Below are 17,232 nucleotides of genomic sequence, written 5' to 3'. Positions count from 1 at the left end.
CCTAGAGTCCAAAAACCTATCTCAGCCTGAATATACTCAACGACTGAGCATCCACAGCCCTCTGGGGTAGAAAATTCCAAAGATTCACAACCTTCCGAGTGAAGAAATTCCTCCTCATCACAGTCTCAAATGGTCGACCCCTTATCCTGAGACTATGCCCCCTAGTTCTAGACTCTCCAGCCAGGAGAAACAACCTCTCAAAATCGACCCTGTCAAGCCCTCTCAGAATCTTATGTTTCAATGAGATCACCTCTCATTCTTCTAAACTCCAGAGAGTATAGGCCCATTCTACTCAACCTCTCCTCATAGGACAACCCTCTCATCCTAGGAATTAATCTCGTGAATCTTCGTTGTACCGCCTCTAAGGTAAGTATATCCTTCCTTAGGTAAGGAGACCAAAACTGTACACAGTGCTCCAGGTGACGTCTCACCAAAGCCCTGTACAACTGTAGTAAGATTTCCTTACTCTTATACTCCAACCCCCTTGCAATAAAGGCCAACATGCCATTTGCTTTCCTAATTGCCTGCTGTACCTGCCTGCTAACTTTTTATGTTTCTTGTACAAGAACATCCAAGTCTCTCTCAACACCAACATTTAATAGTTTCCCACCATTTAAAAAATATTCTGTTTTTCTATTCTTCCTACCAAAGTGAATAATCTCACATTTCCCCCACATTATACCCCATCTGCCACCTTCTTACCCTCCGTCAATGAGTACCCATCACAGTCAGCAGTGTATCAGCAGGTACCCTCAGTCAGTGAGCACCCATCACAGTCAGCAGTGTATCAGCAGGTACCCTCAGTCAGTGAGCACCCATCACAGTCAGCAGTGTATCAGCAGGTACCCACCGTCAGTGAGCACCCATCACAGTCAGCAGTGTATCAGCAGGCACCCTCCATCAGTGAGCACCCATCACAGTCAGCAGTGTATCAGTAGGTACCCACTGTCAGTGAGCACCCATCACAGTCAGCAGTGTATCAGTAGGTACCAACGGTCAGTGAGCACCCATCACAGTCAGCAGTGTATCAGTAGGTACCCACTGTCAGTGAGCACCCATCACAGTCAGCAGTGTATCAGTAGGTACCAACGGTCAGTGAGCACCCATCACAGTCAGCAGTGTATCAGCAGGTACCCACCGTCAGTGAGCACCCATCACAGTCAGCAGTGTATCAGTAGGTACCCACCGTCAGTGAGCACCCATCACAGTCAGCAGTGTATCAGCAGGTACCCTCCATCAGTGAGTACCCATCACAGTCAGCAGTGTATCAGCAGGCACCCTCCATCAGTGAGCACCCATCACAGTCAGCAGTGTATCAGTAGGTACCCACCGTCAGTGAGTACCCATCACAGTCAGCAGTGTATCAGCAGGTACCCACCGTCAGTGAGCACCCATCACAGTCAGCAGTGTATCAGTAGGTACCCTCCATCAGTGAGTACCCATCACAGTCAGCAGTGTATCAGTAGGTACCCTCCATCAGTGAGCACCCATCACAGTCAGCAGTGTATCAGTAGGTACCAACGGTCAGTGAGCACCCATCACAGTCAGCAGTGTATCAGCAGGTACCCACCGTCAGTGAGCACCCATCACAGTCAGCAGTGTATCAGTAGGTACCCTCCTTCAGTGGGCACCCATCACAGTCAGCAGTGTATCAGTAGGTACCCACCGTCAGTGAGCACCCATCACAGTCAGCAGTGTATCAGCAGGTACCCACCGTCAGTGAGTACCCATCACAGTCAGCAGTGTATCAGTAGGTACCCTCCATCAGTGAGCACCCATCACAGTCAGCAGTGTATCAGTAGGTACCCTCCATCAGTGAGTACCCATCACAGTCAGCAGTGTATCAGTAGGTACCCTCCATCAGTGAGCACCCATCACAGTCAGCAGTGTATCAGTAGGTACCCTCCATCAGTGAGTACCCATCACAGTCAGCAGTGTATCAGCAGGTACCCTCCATCAGTGAGCACCCATCACAGTCAGCAGTGTATCAGCAGGTACCCACCGTCAGTGAGCACCCATCACAGTCAGCAGTGTATCAGCAGGTACCCACCGTCAGTGAGCACCCATCACAGTCAGCAGTGTATCAGCAGGTACCCACCGTCAGTGAGCACCCATCACAGTCAGCAGTGTATCAGCAGGTACCCTCCGTCAGTGAGCACCCATCACAGTCAGCAGTGTATCAGCAGGTACCCACCGTCAGTGAGCACCCATCACAGTCAGCAGTGTATCAGCAGGTACCCACCGTCAGTGAGCACCCATCACAGTCAGCAGTGTATCAGTAGGTACCCACCGTCAGTGAGCACCCATCACAGTCAGCAGTGTATCAGTAGGTACCCACCGTCAGTGAGCACCCATCACAGTCAGCAGTGTATCAGTAGGTACCCTCAGTCAGTGAGCACCCACACAGTTTGATGATAAAAATCAACCCACACTCTCTTCCAGCACCTCAAACTCCCCAATATGGAGGTACCTTTATGCCAGAGTAATGGTAATTACAGGTGGGTGGAGGCTGATGTCTCTCTCCACTCCCCACCCCAACATTCAGTCTGGGCTCCTGAATTAATAACTAGTCCAAGATACCAGGGAGATACTTGTGAAATCAACAGAAAGGGGGTAGGGGAAAAAGAGAATATTGGAAAAGGAAAAACATTGGGAAGATTTTCTTTCAACTGTCAGCAAGGTGGTGTTTACCAAACTCCAAATCCTAAGGGTGCAGGGGGTCATATGTGGAGGGAAAAATGGAGAAGTGGGTTCATTCAGATCTGAACATGTGGGACAAGATCACCCAGTCAGTATGGGGAGGGGGGAATATATTCAACAAACAAGAAAAACAGCAAAATAAAGAGTCATCTGAGGCCTTAAAGATTGCATTGGTCACAGTGTACTCACCGGCTCAGTAAGACTGCTGTCTTTCTCCAGGAACTGCACCACACAGTAGGCCAGCTGCAGAGACAGAAATGAGACAGTGGCCCTTAAGTGCACACATTTCCCACCTCCCAGCTGAAAGCTACAATAAACACCTCGAAGGCTGAGTGGCGCAGTGCATAAGTCACCAGCTGCTCACTCTGGGAACTGGCTTCAAATCCAGCCTGGACCGATTGGATGGAAGATGGCCACATCAGCTGGATTCAAGGTTCCTGAATGAAACCGGGGCGTTGGACTCAGAGAGCTCCCCCGCGGGGAGTCGGAGAGTCGGGACCCCCGCCCCCGCAAGGAGTCGGAGAGTCGGGACCCCCTCCCCCGCAAGGAGTCGGAGAGTCGGGACCCCCGCCCCCGCGGGGAGTCGGAGAGTCGGGACCCCCTCCCCCGCGGGGAGTCGGAGAGTCGGGACCCCCTCCCCCGCAAGGAGTCGGAGAGTCGGGACCCCCGCCCCCGCGGGGAGTCGGAGAGTCGGGACCCCCGCCCCCGCGGGGAGTCGGAGAGTCGGGACCCCCTCCCCCGCGGGGAGTCGGAGAGTCGGGACCCCCTCCCCCGCAAGGAGTCGGAGAGTCGGGACCCCCGCCCCCGCGGGGAGTCGGAGAGTCGGGACCCACGCCCCCGCGGGCAGTCGGAGAGTCGGGACCCCCGCCCCCGCGGGGAGTCGGAGAGTCGGGACCCCCTCCCCCGCGGGGAGTCAGAGAGTCGGGACCCCCGCCCCCGCGGGCAGTCGGAGAGTCGGGACCCCCGCCCCCGCGGGCAGTCGGAGAGTCGGGACCCCCGCCCCCGCGGGCAGTCGGAGAGTCGGGACCCCCGCCCCCGCGGGCAGTCGGAGAGTCGGGACCCCCGCCCCCGCGGGCAGTCGGAGAGTCGGGACCCCCGCCCCCGCGGGGAGTCGGAGAGTCGGGACCCCCGCCCCCGCGGGGAGTCGGAGAGTCGGGACCCCCGCCCCCGCGGGCAGTCGGAGAGTCGGGACCCCCGCCCCCGCGGGGAGTCGGAGAGTCGGGACCCCCGCCCCCGCGGGGAGTCGGAGAGTCGGGACCCCCGCCCCCGCGGGGAGTCGGAGAGTCGGGACCCCCGCCCCCGCGGGGAGTCGGAGAGTCGGGACCCCCGCCCCCGCGGGGAGTCGGAGAGTCGGGACCCCCGCCCCCGCGGGGAGTCGGAGAGTCGGGACCCCCGCCCCCGCGGGGAGTCGGAGAGTCGGGACCCCCGCCCCCGCGGGGAGCCGGAGAGTCCGTACCCCCGCCCCCTCGGGGGAGCCGGAGAGTCCGTACCCCCGCCCCCTCGGGGGAGCCAGAGAGTCCGTACCCCCGCCCCCTCGGGGGAGCCAGAGAGTCCGTACCCCCGCCCCCTCGGGGGAGCCAGAGAGTCCGTACCCCCGCCTCCTCGGGGGAGCCAGAGAGTCCGTACCCCCGCCCCCTCGGGGGAGCCAGAGAGTCCGTACCCCCGCCCCCGCGGGGAGTCAGAAAGTCGGTACCCCTGCCCCCGCGGGGAGTCAGTGACCTGCCCCCCTCCCCACAGGGAGTCAGAGCGTCCCGCAACTCCTGCGGGAGGGGGAGGGCAAAATATCTGGGGAGCCGGACCATCACACAATTGGCAGCAGCGAATCAAGAGCAGCAGTGCCCTGGGACAGGGAGGGCCCCGTGCCCGCCCGCCCTGGGACAGGGAGGCCCCCGTGCCCGCCCGCCCTCTGGTGACATGTAACCCGAGACACCAACTTATTTTAAAATTCCCATTAATGTCCCAACTTACTAGCCTGTGGTTTGCAGACTTTCACTGACAGTAATTTGCAGAGTTCAATTTCACATTTATACTACAAGGTTGCGCGTGACAACAAAAGCAGCGTTTTTGTGTAATCCTGTAAAGGGCCCCACCCTCACTGTCTGATACACTAAATCCTGCCACCAGGAAGGGATGTAGCTATCATTAACTTTTATCCGATTGATACCAAACTCAAGGAAACGGGGTCTGTTGCAGGATTTTCAGAACTTGCCCATAACCATTTCTTAGTTATGGAGAAGCAGGGTGACAAAGCAGACTGACAGCCGACAAAACGGTGAGACAAACAGTCACTCTCCCTTCCCCCAACCCAACAGGTGACATCCCACCTTAAATACTGAAGGCGCGAGAGAGCAGAACGTTTGAGCAAAACTGACAGAACAGGCCGAGGAAGACTGTAAATCTTGGGAATCAGAGGCAGGAAATGCTGGAAATACACAGCAGGTCCGACAGCATCTGAAAGGAGAGAAAAGGCCAATGTTTTGGGTCAAGGTCCCTCTGAAGGATGACAACTCGAAACACAGACCCATCCCACTCTCTACAGATCTCAACAGACTTGCTGCTTATTTCCAACATTCTGTATTTTTTTTTATTAAACAGAAGAATTGAATGGCAGTTTCACTGGAAGAGTGAGAGTCAAGAGTCAGATAATGAAGCAGTCCGTGCCTGCATGCAGCAAGACCTGGACAACATCCAGGCTTGGGATGATAAGTGGCAAGTAACATTCGTGCCAGACAATGACCATCTCCAACAGAGAGAGTCTAACCATCTCCCCTTGACATTCAATGGCATTACCATTGCCAAATCCCCCACCATCAACATCCTGGGGGTCACCATTGACCAGAAACTTAACTGGACCAGCCACATAAATACTGTGGCTACAAGAGCAGGTCAGAGGCTGGGTATTCTGCAGCGAGTGACTCACCTCCTGACTCCCCAAAGCCTTTCATAGAAACATAGAAAATAGGAGCGGGAGTAGGCCATTCAATATGATCATGGCTGATCCTCTATCTCAACACCATATTCCCGCTCTCTCCCCATACCCCTTGATGCCTTTTGTGTCTAGAAATCATATCTAGCTCCTTCTTAAACAGTTAGTGACTTGGCCTCAACAGCCTTCTGTGGTAGAGAATTCCACAGGTTTACCACCCTCTGAGTGAAGAAATTTCTCCTCATCTCATTCCTAAATGTCCTACCCCGTATCGTGAGACTGTGACCCTTCGTTCTGGACCTCCCCAGCCAGGGGAAACATCCTCCCTGCATCCAGTCTGTCTAGCCCCATCAGAATTGTATACGTTTCAATGAGATCTCCTCTCATTCTTCCAAACTCTAGTGAATACAGGCCGAGTCAACCCTATCTCTGCTCAAACTACAGTCCTGCCATCCCAGGCATCAGTCTGATGAACCTTCGCTGCACTCCCTCTGTGGCAAGTATATCCTTTCTTGGGTGAGGGGACCAAAACTGCACACAATACTCCAGATGTGGTCTCCCCAAGGCCCTGTATAACTGCAGTAAGACATCCTTGCTCCTGTACTCACATCCTCTTGCAATGAAGGCCAACATACCGTTTGCCTCCATGACTGCTTGCTGCACCTGCATGTTTGCTTTCAGTGACTGGTGTACAAGGACACCCAGGTCCCTTTGTATATCAACATTTCCCAATCTATCACCATTTAAATAATACTCTGCCTTTCTGTTTTTCCTTCTGAAGTGGATAACTTCACATTTATCCACGTTATACTGCATCTGCCATGTATTTGCCCATTCACTCAACTTGTCTAAATTGCCTTGAAGCGTCTTTGCATCCTCCTCACAACTCACAATCCCACCTAGTTTTGTGTCGTCAGCAAATGTGGAAATATTACATTTGGTTCCCTCATCCAAATCATTGATATATACAGTGAATAGCTGGGGTCCAAGCACTGATCCCTGCGGTACCCCATTAGTCACTGCCTGCCACCCCGAAAAAGACCCATTTATTCCTTCTGTTTCCTGTCTGTTAACCAATTTGCAATCCATGCCAGTATATTCCTCCCAATCCCATGTGCTTTAATTTTGCACACTAACCTCTTGTGTGGGACTTTATCAAAGGCCTTCTGAAAATCCAAATAAACCACATCCACTGGTTCTCCCTTATCTATTTCTACCAGTTACATCCTCAAAAACCTCCAGTAGATTTGTCAAACACGATTTCCCTTTCATGTTGACTGTCTAATCACATTGATTTTCTAAGTGTCCTGTTATCACATCCTTTATAATAGGCTCTAGCATTTTCCCTACTACTGATGTTAGGCTAACTGGTCTGTAGTTCCCTGTTTTCTCTCCATCCTTTTTTAAATAGTGGGGTTACATTTGTCACCCTCCAATCTGCAGGAACTGTTCCATAATCTATAGAATTTTGGAAGATGACAACCAATGCATCCACTATTTCCATGGCTACTTCTTTTAGTACTCTGGGATGCAGATTATCAGGTCCTGGGGATTTATTGGCTTTCAGTCCCATTAATTTCTCTAGCACTATTTTTTTTTACTAATACTAATTTCCTTTAATTCCTCCTTCTCACTAGTCCCTTGGTTCCCTAGCATTTCTGGGAAGTTATTTGTGTCCTCTTCTGTGAAGACAGAACCAAAGTATTTGTTTAATTGCTCTGCCATTTCCTTGTTCCCCATTATAAATTCTCTTGTTTGACTGTAAGGGACCTACATTTGTCTTCACTAATCTTTCTCTTTTTACATACTTGTAGAAGCTTTTACAGTCCACATTTATGTTCCTTGCAAGTTTACTCTCACTCTATTTTTCCCCTCTGAAATCAATCTCTTGGTCCTTTTTTGCTGAATTCTAAACTGCTCCCAGACCTCAGGCTTGCTACTTTTTCTGGCAACTTTATATGACTCCTCTTTGGATCTAATACTATCCTTCATTTCTTTTGTCAGCCATGGTTGGGCTGCTTTTCCTTTTGTGTTTTTGCACCACAAAGGCATGTATAATTGTTGCAATTCATGCATTCGTTCCTTAAATGTTAGCCATTGCCTATCCACCGTCATGCCTTTTAATGAAGCTTCCCAATCTATCATAGCCAACTCACTCCTCATACCTTCATTGTTTCCTTTGTTTAGATTTAGGACCCTAGTTTCGGATTGGATGACTTCACTTTCCATCTTAATGAAGAATTCTATCATGTTATAGTCACTCTTCCCTAAAGGACCCTGCATCAACAAGATTATTAATTAACCCCTTCTCATTGCACAGTACCCAATCTAGGATAGCCTGTTCCCTGGTTGGCTCAACGTACTGGTCTAAAAAACCATCTCGTACACATTCCAGGAATTCATCCTCCACAGTATTACTGCTAATTTGGTTTGGCCAGTCTATATGTAGATTAAAGTCACCCATGATTACTGTAGTACCCTTGTTACATGCATCTCTAATTTCCTGTTTGATCCCATCCCTGACATTACCACTACTGTTTGGAGGCCTATAGACAACTCCCACCAGTGTTTTCTGCCCCTTGGTGCTTCTCAACTCCACCCAGACTGATTCTACACTTTGACTTTCTGAGCCAATATCCTTTCTCACTATTGCTCTGATTTCATCCTTTACTAACAATGCCACCCCCACCTCCTTTTCCTTTTTGCCTGTCCTTCCTAAATATCGAATGCCCTTGGATATTCAGCTCTCAGCCTTGGTCACCCTGCAGCCATGTCCCCGTAATCGCAATTATATCATATCCGTTTACATCTATTTGCGCTGTTAATTCATCTACCTTATTATGAATGCTTTGTGCATTCAGATACACTGCCTTTAGATTTGTCTTTTTAACATTTTTAGACATCTTAACACTTTTTGTACTATGGCCCTATTTGTCTTATTACCATTTTTTCTTACCCGGACCCTATTTGTTAGTGCACTCTTTTGTTTGTACGCTCTGTCCCTTCCTGACACGATCTGGTTACCCTTACCCCAATCACTTCCCTGCACTGCTTCCTTGTCTTTTCTCTTTAGCATTGTAGATTTCTCTCCACTGGGACCCTCCCCCTGCTTATTTAGTTTAAAGCCCTATCTACCTCCCCAGTTATTCGATTCGCTGGAACTCTGGTCCCAGCATGGTTCAGGTGTAGTCCATCCCAACGGAACAGCTCTCTCTTTCCCCAATACTGTGCCAGTTCCCCACGAATCGAAACCCACTTCTCCCACACCAACCTTTGAGCCACACGTTCATCTCCCTGATCCTATTGGCCCTGTGCCAATTTGCTCGTGGCTCAGGTAATAATCCAGAGATTATTATCTTTGTGGTTTTGCTTTTTAATTTAGTCCCTAGCCGCTCAAATTCTCCTGGCAGAACCTTTTTCTTAGTCCCACCTATGTCGTTAGTACCTACGTGGGCCACGATAATTGAATCCTCCCCCTCCAAGTTCTTCTCCAGCCCGAGGAGACGTCCTTAACTCTGGCACCGGGTAGGCAACATAGCCTTCGGGACTCATGCTCGTGACTGCAGAGAACAGTGTCTATTCCCCTAACTATACTGACGCCACCATCTACAAGGCACAAGTCAGGAGTGTGATGGAATACTCTCCACTTGCTTGGATGAGTGCAGCTCCAACAACACTCAAGAAGCTCGACACCATCCAGGACAAAGCAGCCCACTTGACTGGCACCCCATCCACCACCTTAAACATTCACTCCCTTCACCACCGGCGCAACGTGGCTTCAGTGTGTACCATCCACAGGATGCACTGCAGCAACTCACCAAGGCTTCTTCGACAGCACCTCCCAAACCCACGACCTCTACCACCGAGAAGGACAAGGACAGCAGGCACATGGGAGCAGTACCACCTGCACGTTCCCCTCCAAGTCACACAACATCCTGACTTGGAAATATATCGCCGTTCCTTCATCGTCGCTGGGTCAAAATCCTGGAACTCCCTTCCTAACAGCACTGTGGGAGAACCTTCACCACACGGACTGCAGCGGTTCAAGGCGGCGGCTCACCACCACCTTCTCAAGGGCAATTAGGGATGGGCAATAAATGCTGGCCTTGCCAACGATGCCCACATCCCATGAATGTACAAAAAAAGTCAAAAGTCACATTAACTGGGAGCTGATTCAATGGCCAGAGTTAATTTTTCCAGTGAGTTTTATGAAAGGAACTAAAAGTAGAACCCTGCCTCTACCGACATATACATGCAGGGAGTGACGTGCCAAACTCAGATAGTTAATAAGTAACAGCACAAAGTTGAGGTGAGGCACTAAGCCAAAAGGAGAGGACATGCCCTCAGAATCACATAGCAGCTAGATGAAGAATGTGGGGCCCAAGACTGTTCATTACTGCTGCTTTAGAAAAAACCTGGAGTGCGGCAGGCAAGACATTACTTAGGTTCCAGTCAGTGAAAGTCTAAAAACTACTCACCAGACACTGGTACCCACTTGCAGCGAGTTCAATGTGTCTTTATAAAAAAGGGTTGGCTGAAACAACAAAAGCACCGTAGAGACAATCCTGTTGAGAACCCCACATTCCCGGCTCGAAGTATCAAACCCCACCCCCCCCCCTTCAGCAAAGAGTTTCTCCAGCATTTCCAGCTTTATGGACACCCCTCCCCCAAATCATTGGGAGAGTTCCCAGTCGACCCAAAATCACAAACCAGTCCTTGGATGCAGTTCCATAATATTAAAGCAAGTGCCGCAGGACTGAGTCCCTATTGGAAGAGAGTGTAAAGGTGAAACATTCCTTACCTGTGGGTGGTAGACACTGAGACTCTTCACCTTGTGCAATGGCAGTAATACTCTGATCAGGAACATTTTATGCTCTTCTTTCAGAGGTAATGCAAACCCATTGATTATACTGGACAAGGAAAGAGAGTGCAGAGAAATTAAACCCTCAATAATTTACTGGAATGTTCAAAACAGCGCTGCCTATAAATCATTCACTTTGAGTTTGACATTACAGTAATATTCTGAGCTCTTTTGTAAAACATAGAATTGCTGGATGAAAAAAAGACCACGGTCCATCTAGTTCACCTTCTACCATCCTGGTAGTTGCATGATACAATGATAATGCAGTTGGTGACTAATCATAGCGATCAATCTCTATTAATCAGTCTAATAACAGGCCCAGACAGGTAAGGAAAAAAAGTGTTGGAGAGCTTTGGGAACCATAGGTCCAAAGTCACCTGTTCCTGCCAAACATGTTACACTTACCACATCACGTCAATATATAAACAGGGCACAGAAATCATGATTAAAGACCTCACAAATAACCAGGTGAAGAAGTTTAAACTTTCCTTTTGGTGTTCCACACGGTAACTTTCATTGCCGCCTTCTCCTAAAGGTGCTGACTCTCATTCACGATTGTCAGCAGCACCTCCGCTGCCTTGCCCAAGTAGCTGTGCGCCATATGAGCCCAGCAAGTGTCAGTAGGATATTCACAGCCAACCTGATCTCATCTTCACCTGTGCACATTCCAGTAGGAGGTACTGAGCAGGACTCCTGCCCTCCCCCCATTGCTAGCTCAGCAAGGCTTGAACCTGGGATATTTCTGGTCTGTGCAGCTCAGCATAACGCAGCTGTGTACATTTACCAACAGGGAGCCTTCACATAGTCCTCGGTTTACGCACTATATTTTCCTACGGTGATGAAAGGAGATACTGCAACCTCCCCCAACAAAAAAAACCCAGAACAGTCCCACTTTGTTCAGTAAATGGATTTGGTACAAATGTTTACAATAATGACGGACAGCAGACACTTGTGCCCGAGTGATAGGACACATGATCATATCTACCATTCACTCAAGGGATTTGAACACATAATCCAGGCTGACACTTCAGTGCAATACTGAGGGCATGCTGCACTGTTGAAGGTGCCGTCTTTCGGATGACTGCCTGTTAAAGTGGATGTAAAAATCTTTGGCACTATACGAAGAGCAGGAGAGTTCTCCCGGTGTCCTGGCTAACAGATCACTAAAGATAGATTATCTCAGAGCTATTTATGGGATCACGCTATGTACAAAACGGCTGCAGCATTTGTCAACAAAACAGCGACTTCAATTAAAAAAGTTATTTGATGTCTGTGAAATGCTTTGTGATGTCCCGAGGACATGAAAGGCACTCTATCTGACTGCAAGTTCTTGCTTTTACAAGGCAGAAACCAGTCTCAACTGTGCTATCAGGGGAATGCAGAGTTAGCTGGTCTCATCTGGGGCAGTATTTGGCTGCAGCACACCCAAGTTAGACTGAGGAAAATAACCATCCAGGAATAGTGCCCAATTATGACCTAGTGCCTCCTCCCCGCTACCACCACTGGAAAGCGCGCGCGGGCGCGGTCGGGCTCAGCGAGCGCGCGCGCGCGCGGGCGCGGTCGGGCTCAGCGACGCGCGCGCGCGCGCGGACGCGGTCGGGCTCAGCGACGCGCGCGGACACGGTCGGGCTCAGCGACGCGCGCGGACACGGTCGGGCTCAGCGACGCGCGCGGACACGGTCGGGCTCAGCGACGCGCGCGGACACGGTCGGGCTCAGCGACGCGCGCGGACACGGTCGGGCTCAGCGACGCGCGCGGACACGGTCGGGCTCAGCGACGCGCGCGGACACGGTCGGGCTCAGCGACGCGCGCGGACACGGTCGGGCTCAGCGACGCGCGCGGACACGGTCGGGCTCAGCGACGCGCGCGGACACGGTCGGGCTCAGCGACGCGCGCGCGCGCGCGGACACGGTCGGGCTCAGCGACGCGCGCGCGCGCGGACACGGTCGGGCTCAGCGACGCGCGCGCGCGCGGACACGGTCGGGCTCAGCTAGTGTATCCCTTCTCATGGTTGAATAACCTACTGATACTCGATGACTAGACTTTGGCACTTAGCTGCAGTACTGAAGAGCAAGTACTGAACCGTACTCTCCTTTCTCCAAGACAAGGGGGAGGGGAGGGGAGAGAAGAGAAGGAACCCGGCTGCTGCTCAGTGAGGGAAACAAGCCGCCCTAGTAGCAAATTCAGAAGAGTCTTTGGTAACAGCCTTTGAACAAGAGCCTGCCTCAAGTTCAATGGGTTTAATGTCTGGGGGACAACTGTTTTAAAACAAAACCTCTCCCAAATACTGCTGTACCCCTGTACTGTGCACCCCTACCAACGCTGGGTTAGAACATGTACAGGGGAAGTCCCTACTTGATCAACATCTTCGCCACTTGACAAGTCAACACTTTCTAATTCAATACAGTAAAAAACAGAAGACAAAGGGCAAGGCACTTCACAGTCAATCCTCATCCTTAGTTACCGTCTTCCATAAGTTATTCCCCACTGCGGTTGAGCTGCCGCTCTCGCTCCTGCAGTCAGGAAAGATGCCAAGCAGATACGAGGTGCTTTCCATAGGGCTGGAGAGGGTCACAGGGCAGTATTACTCACTGACGTTATGTGATGGTCTCCAATCCCCAGACACTTCTTTGTGTTGAGGGTCACTCTCACTAATGCTCCAACACACTGCACATGGAGGGGTGGAACACAGGCCTACCGTAAATCACCCTTTCCCTGGATGACAGCCCTACCCTTTCTAATAGCATTCCTTTACTGGAGAGCAAGAGGAGCAGAGGAGCAAGCCTTACAACTTTGTTAGAATTCTGCAGTGGTCTGAGGTCCAAGTCAGGGGCTCAGGGAACGTCTGGCTGTGGTCTGTGGTCCAGTCAGGGGCTCAGGGAACGTCTGGCTGTGGTCTGAGGTCCAGTCAGGGGCTCAGGGAACGTCTGGCTGTGGTCTGTGGTCCAGTCAGGGGCTCAGGGAACGTCTGGCTGTGGTCTGTGGTCCAGTCAGGGGCTCAGGGAACGTCTGGCTGTGGTCTGTGGTCCAGTCAGGGGCTCAGGGAACGTCTGGCTGTGGTCTGAGGTCCAGTCAGGGGCTCAGGGAACGTCTGGCTGTGGTCTGAGGTCCAAGTCAGGGGCTCAGGGAACGTCTGGCTGTGGTCTGTGGTCCAGTCAGGGGCTCAGGGAACGTCTGGCTGTGGTCTGTGGTCCAGTCAGGGGCTCAGGGAACGTCTGGCTGTGGTCTGAGGTCCAGTCAGGGGCTCAGGGAACGTCTGGCTGTGGTCTGAGGTCCAAGTCAGGGGCTCAGGGAACGTCTGGCTGTGGTCTGAGGTCCAGTCAGGGGCTCAGGGAACGTCTGGCTGTGGTCTGTGGTCCAGTCAGGGGCTCAGGGAACGTCTGGCTGTGGTCTGTGGTCCAGTCAGGGGCTCAGGGAACGTCTGGCTGTGGTCTGAGGTCCAGTCAGGGGCTCAGGGAACGTCTGGCTGTGGTCTGAGGTCCAAGTCAGGGGCTCAGGGAACGTCTGGCTGTGGTCTGTGGTCCAGTCAGGGGCTCAGGGAACGTCTGGCTGTGGTCTGTGGTCCAGTCAGGGGCTCAGGGAACGTCTGGCTGTGGTCTGAGGTCCAGTCAGGGGCTCAGGGAACGTCTGGCTGTGGTCTGAGGTCCAAGTCAGGGGCTCAGGGAACGTCTGGCTGTGGTCTGTGGTCCAGTCAGGGGCTCAGGGAACGTCTGGCTGTGGTCTGTGGTCCAGTCAGGGGCTCAGGGAACGTCTGGCTGTGGTCTGAGGTCCAGTCAGGGGCTCAGGGAACGTCTGGCTGTGGTCTGAGGTCCAAGTCAGGGGCTCAGGGAACGTCTGGCTGTGGTCTGAGGTCCAAGTCAGGGGCTCAGGGAACGTCTGGCTGTGGTCTGAGGTCCAGTCAGGGGCTCAGGGAACGTCTGGCTGTGGTCTGTGGTCCAGTCAGGGGCTCAGGGAACGTCTGGCTGTGGTCTGTGGTCCAGTCAGGGGCTCAGGGAACGTAAAGTCTTCCAAAAGTCACAGGATACGGTTGGAGAGAGGCCACGGCCTCGGGGAGGGTCAAAGTGGCCTGCCCCTGGTGGTCAGTTACAAAGCAAAATTGAGGACCCAAAGAAGAGGTCGACTCAACTCCCTGGGCGCAGGATATTGAGGAGAGAGCCAATGAGAGAGAGAATCATAGAAAGGTTACAGCATGGAACAAGGCCATTCGGCCCATCGAGTCCGTGCCGGTTCTATGCAAGAGCAATCCAGCGAGTCCCACTCCCTCGCCCTATCCCTGTAGCCCTGCAAATTTTTTCCTTTCAAGTACTTATCTCGTTCCCTTTTGAAGGCCATGATTGAATCTGCCTCCACCACCCCCTCAGGCAGTGCGTTCCAGATCCTAACCACTCGCTGTGTAAAGAAGTTTTTCCTCACTGATGAACGGCGGTTTGAAGCGATTGCAACGCGCGACCGTTGAATTAAAATTTAAATTTGGGGAGGAGGGGGTTAAAATCTCCTCCGGTCGGTTTGTTTCTGTGATTTTTTGGTCTTTGGTTCTTTTGCCAATCACCTTAAATCTATGTCCTCTGGTTCTTGACCCTTCCACCAATGGGAACAGTTTCTCTCTGTCCACTTTGTCTAGACCCTTCATGATTTTGAATACCTCGATCAAATCTCCTCGCAACCATCTCTGTTCCAAGGAGAACAGCCCCAGCTTCTCCAGTCTATCCACATAACTAAAGTCCCTCATCCCTGGAATCATTCTAGTAAATCTCTTCTGCACCCTCTCTATTGCGATTTTAAACTATTTATTGCACAGGTATAGTTCTTAAAGAAGTCTCCCAAGAATCATATTTTTTCCCTTATGCTTCTGTGAAGCTTCTTAGGACCGTCTTCTAGGTGACTAGTTCTACCCAGATTAAAAACTGACTCAGTGTACTTGACAGGAAAACCCTAAGATGTTTTATAAATGCATGAAGAGCAAGAGGATAAATGAGGAAAAAGTAGGGCCTATTACAAACCAAAAAGGTAACCTGTGTGTGGAGGCGGAAGATGTGGGTATGGTTCTTAATGAATACTTTGCGTCTGTCTGCACAAAGGAGAGGGATGATGCAGACATTGCAGTTAAGGAGGAGTGTGAAATATTGGATGGGAAAAACAGTGAGAGAGGAAGTATTAAGGGGATTAGCTTCTTTGATAGCAGATAAATCACCAGGGCCGGATAAAATGTATCCCAGGCTGTTAAGAGAAACAATGGAGGAAATAGTGGAGGCTCTGACCATCATTTTCCGATCCACCCTGGCTACAGGCATGGTGCTAGAGGATTGGAGGACTGCTAATGTTGTACCATTGTACAAAAAAGGGAGAAAGAGATCGACTGAGTAATTATAAGCCAGTTAGTCTAACCTCTGTGGTGGGCAAATTATTGGAATCAATTCTGAGGGACAGCATAAATAGTCATTTAGAAAGACATGGATTAATCAAGGACAGTCAGCATGGATTTGTTACGGGAAGGTCGTGTTTATTTTTATTTGTTCATGGGATGTGGGCGGCGCTGGCAAGCCCAGCGTTTATTGCCCATCCCTAATTTCCCTTGAAAAGGTGATGGTGAGCAGCCTTCTTGAACCGCTGCAGTCCGTGTGGTGAAGGTTCTCCCACAGTGCTGTTAGGTGGGGAGTTCCAGGATTTTGACCCAGCGACAATGAAGGAACGGCGATATATTTCCAAGTCGGGATGGTGTGTGACTTGGAGGGGAACGTGCAAGTGGTGTTGTTCCCATGTGCCTGCTGCTCTTGTCCTTCTAGGTGGTAGAGGTCGCGGGATTGGGAGGTGTTGTCGAACAAGCCTTGGCGAGTTGCTGCAGTGCATCCTGTGGATGGTACACACTGCAGCCACAGTGCGCCGGTGGTGAAGGGAGTGAATGTTTAGGGTGGTGGATGGGGTGCCAATCAAGCGGGCTGCTTTGTCCTGAATAGTGTCGAGCTTCTTGAGTGTTGTTGGAGCTGCACTCATCCAGGCAAGTGGAAAGTATTGCATCACACTCCTGACTTGTGTCTTGTAGATGGTGGAAAGGCTTTGGGGAGTCAGGAGGTGAGTCACTTGTCGCAGATTACCCAGCCTCTGACCTGCTCTTGTAGCCACAGTATTTATGTGGCTGGTCCAGTTAAGTTTATGATCATTGGCGACCCCCGGATTGTTGATGGTGGGGGGTTCGGCAATGGTAATGCCGTTTAATGTCAAGGGGAGATGGTTAGACTCTCTCTTGTTGGAGATGGTCATTGCCTGGCACCTGTCTGGCGCAAATGTTACTTGCCACTTATCAGCCCAAGCCTGGATGTTGTCCAGGTCTTGCTGCATGCGGGCTCGGACTGCTTCATTATCTGAGGGGTTGCAAATTAAACTGAACACTGTGCAATCATCAGCGAACATCCCCATTTCTGACCTTATGATGGAGGGAAGGTCATTGATGAAGCAGCTGAAGATGGTTGGGCCTAGGACACTGCCCTGAGGAACTCCTGCAACAGTGTCCTGGGGCTGAGATGATTGGCCCCAATAACCACTACCATCTTCCTTTGTGCTCGGTATGACTCCAGCCACTGGAGAGTTTTTCCCGATTCCCATTGACTTCAATTTTACTAGGGCTCCTTGGTGCCAAGGGCAGTGAGTCTCACCTCACCTCTGGAATTCAGCTCTTTTATCCATGTTTGGACGAAGGCTATAATGAGGTCTGGAGCCGAGTGGTCCTGGCGGAACCCAATCTGAGCAT

General features: G+C 51.4%; 1 protein-coding gene across 2 annotated transcripts in view; it reads right to left on the bottom strand.

The window, feature by feature from the left end:
* ppp2r5d (protein phosphatase 2, regulatory subunit B', delta) overlaps positions 1–17,232 on the bottom strand; it is a 219,395-nt gene that overhangs the window by 20,967 nt on the left and 181,196 nt on the right. For both annotated transcript variants that reach the window (XM_067977160.1, XM_067977157.1), the window contains exons 9-10: positions 10,428–10,536; positions 2,890–2,943 (exon numbers count right to left, since the gene is read on the bottom strand). In XM_067977160.1, coding sequence (XP_067833261.1) covers positions 2,890–2,943; positions 10,428–10,536 — 163 coding nt within the window. The remainder of the gene's footprint in view (positions 1–2,889; positions 2,944–10,427; positions 10,537–17,232) is intronic.

The sequence above is a fragment of the Heptranchias perlo genome, unplaced genomic scaffold (genome assembly GCF_035084215.1).
Source record: "Heptranchias perlo isolate sHepPer1 unplaced genomic scaffold, sHepPer1.hap1 HAP1_SCAFFOLD_131, whole genome shotgun sequence".
NCBI lineage: Eukaryota > Metazoa > Chordata > Chondrichthyes > Hexanchiformes > Hexanchidae > Heptranchias > Heptranchias perlo.
Note: the sequence above shows the minus strand (reverse complement) of the source record. Positions and strands in the feature narration are given on the sequence as shown.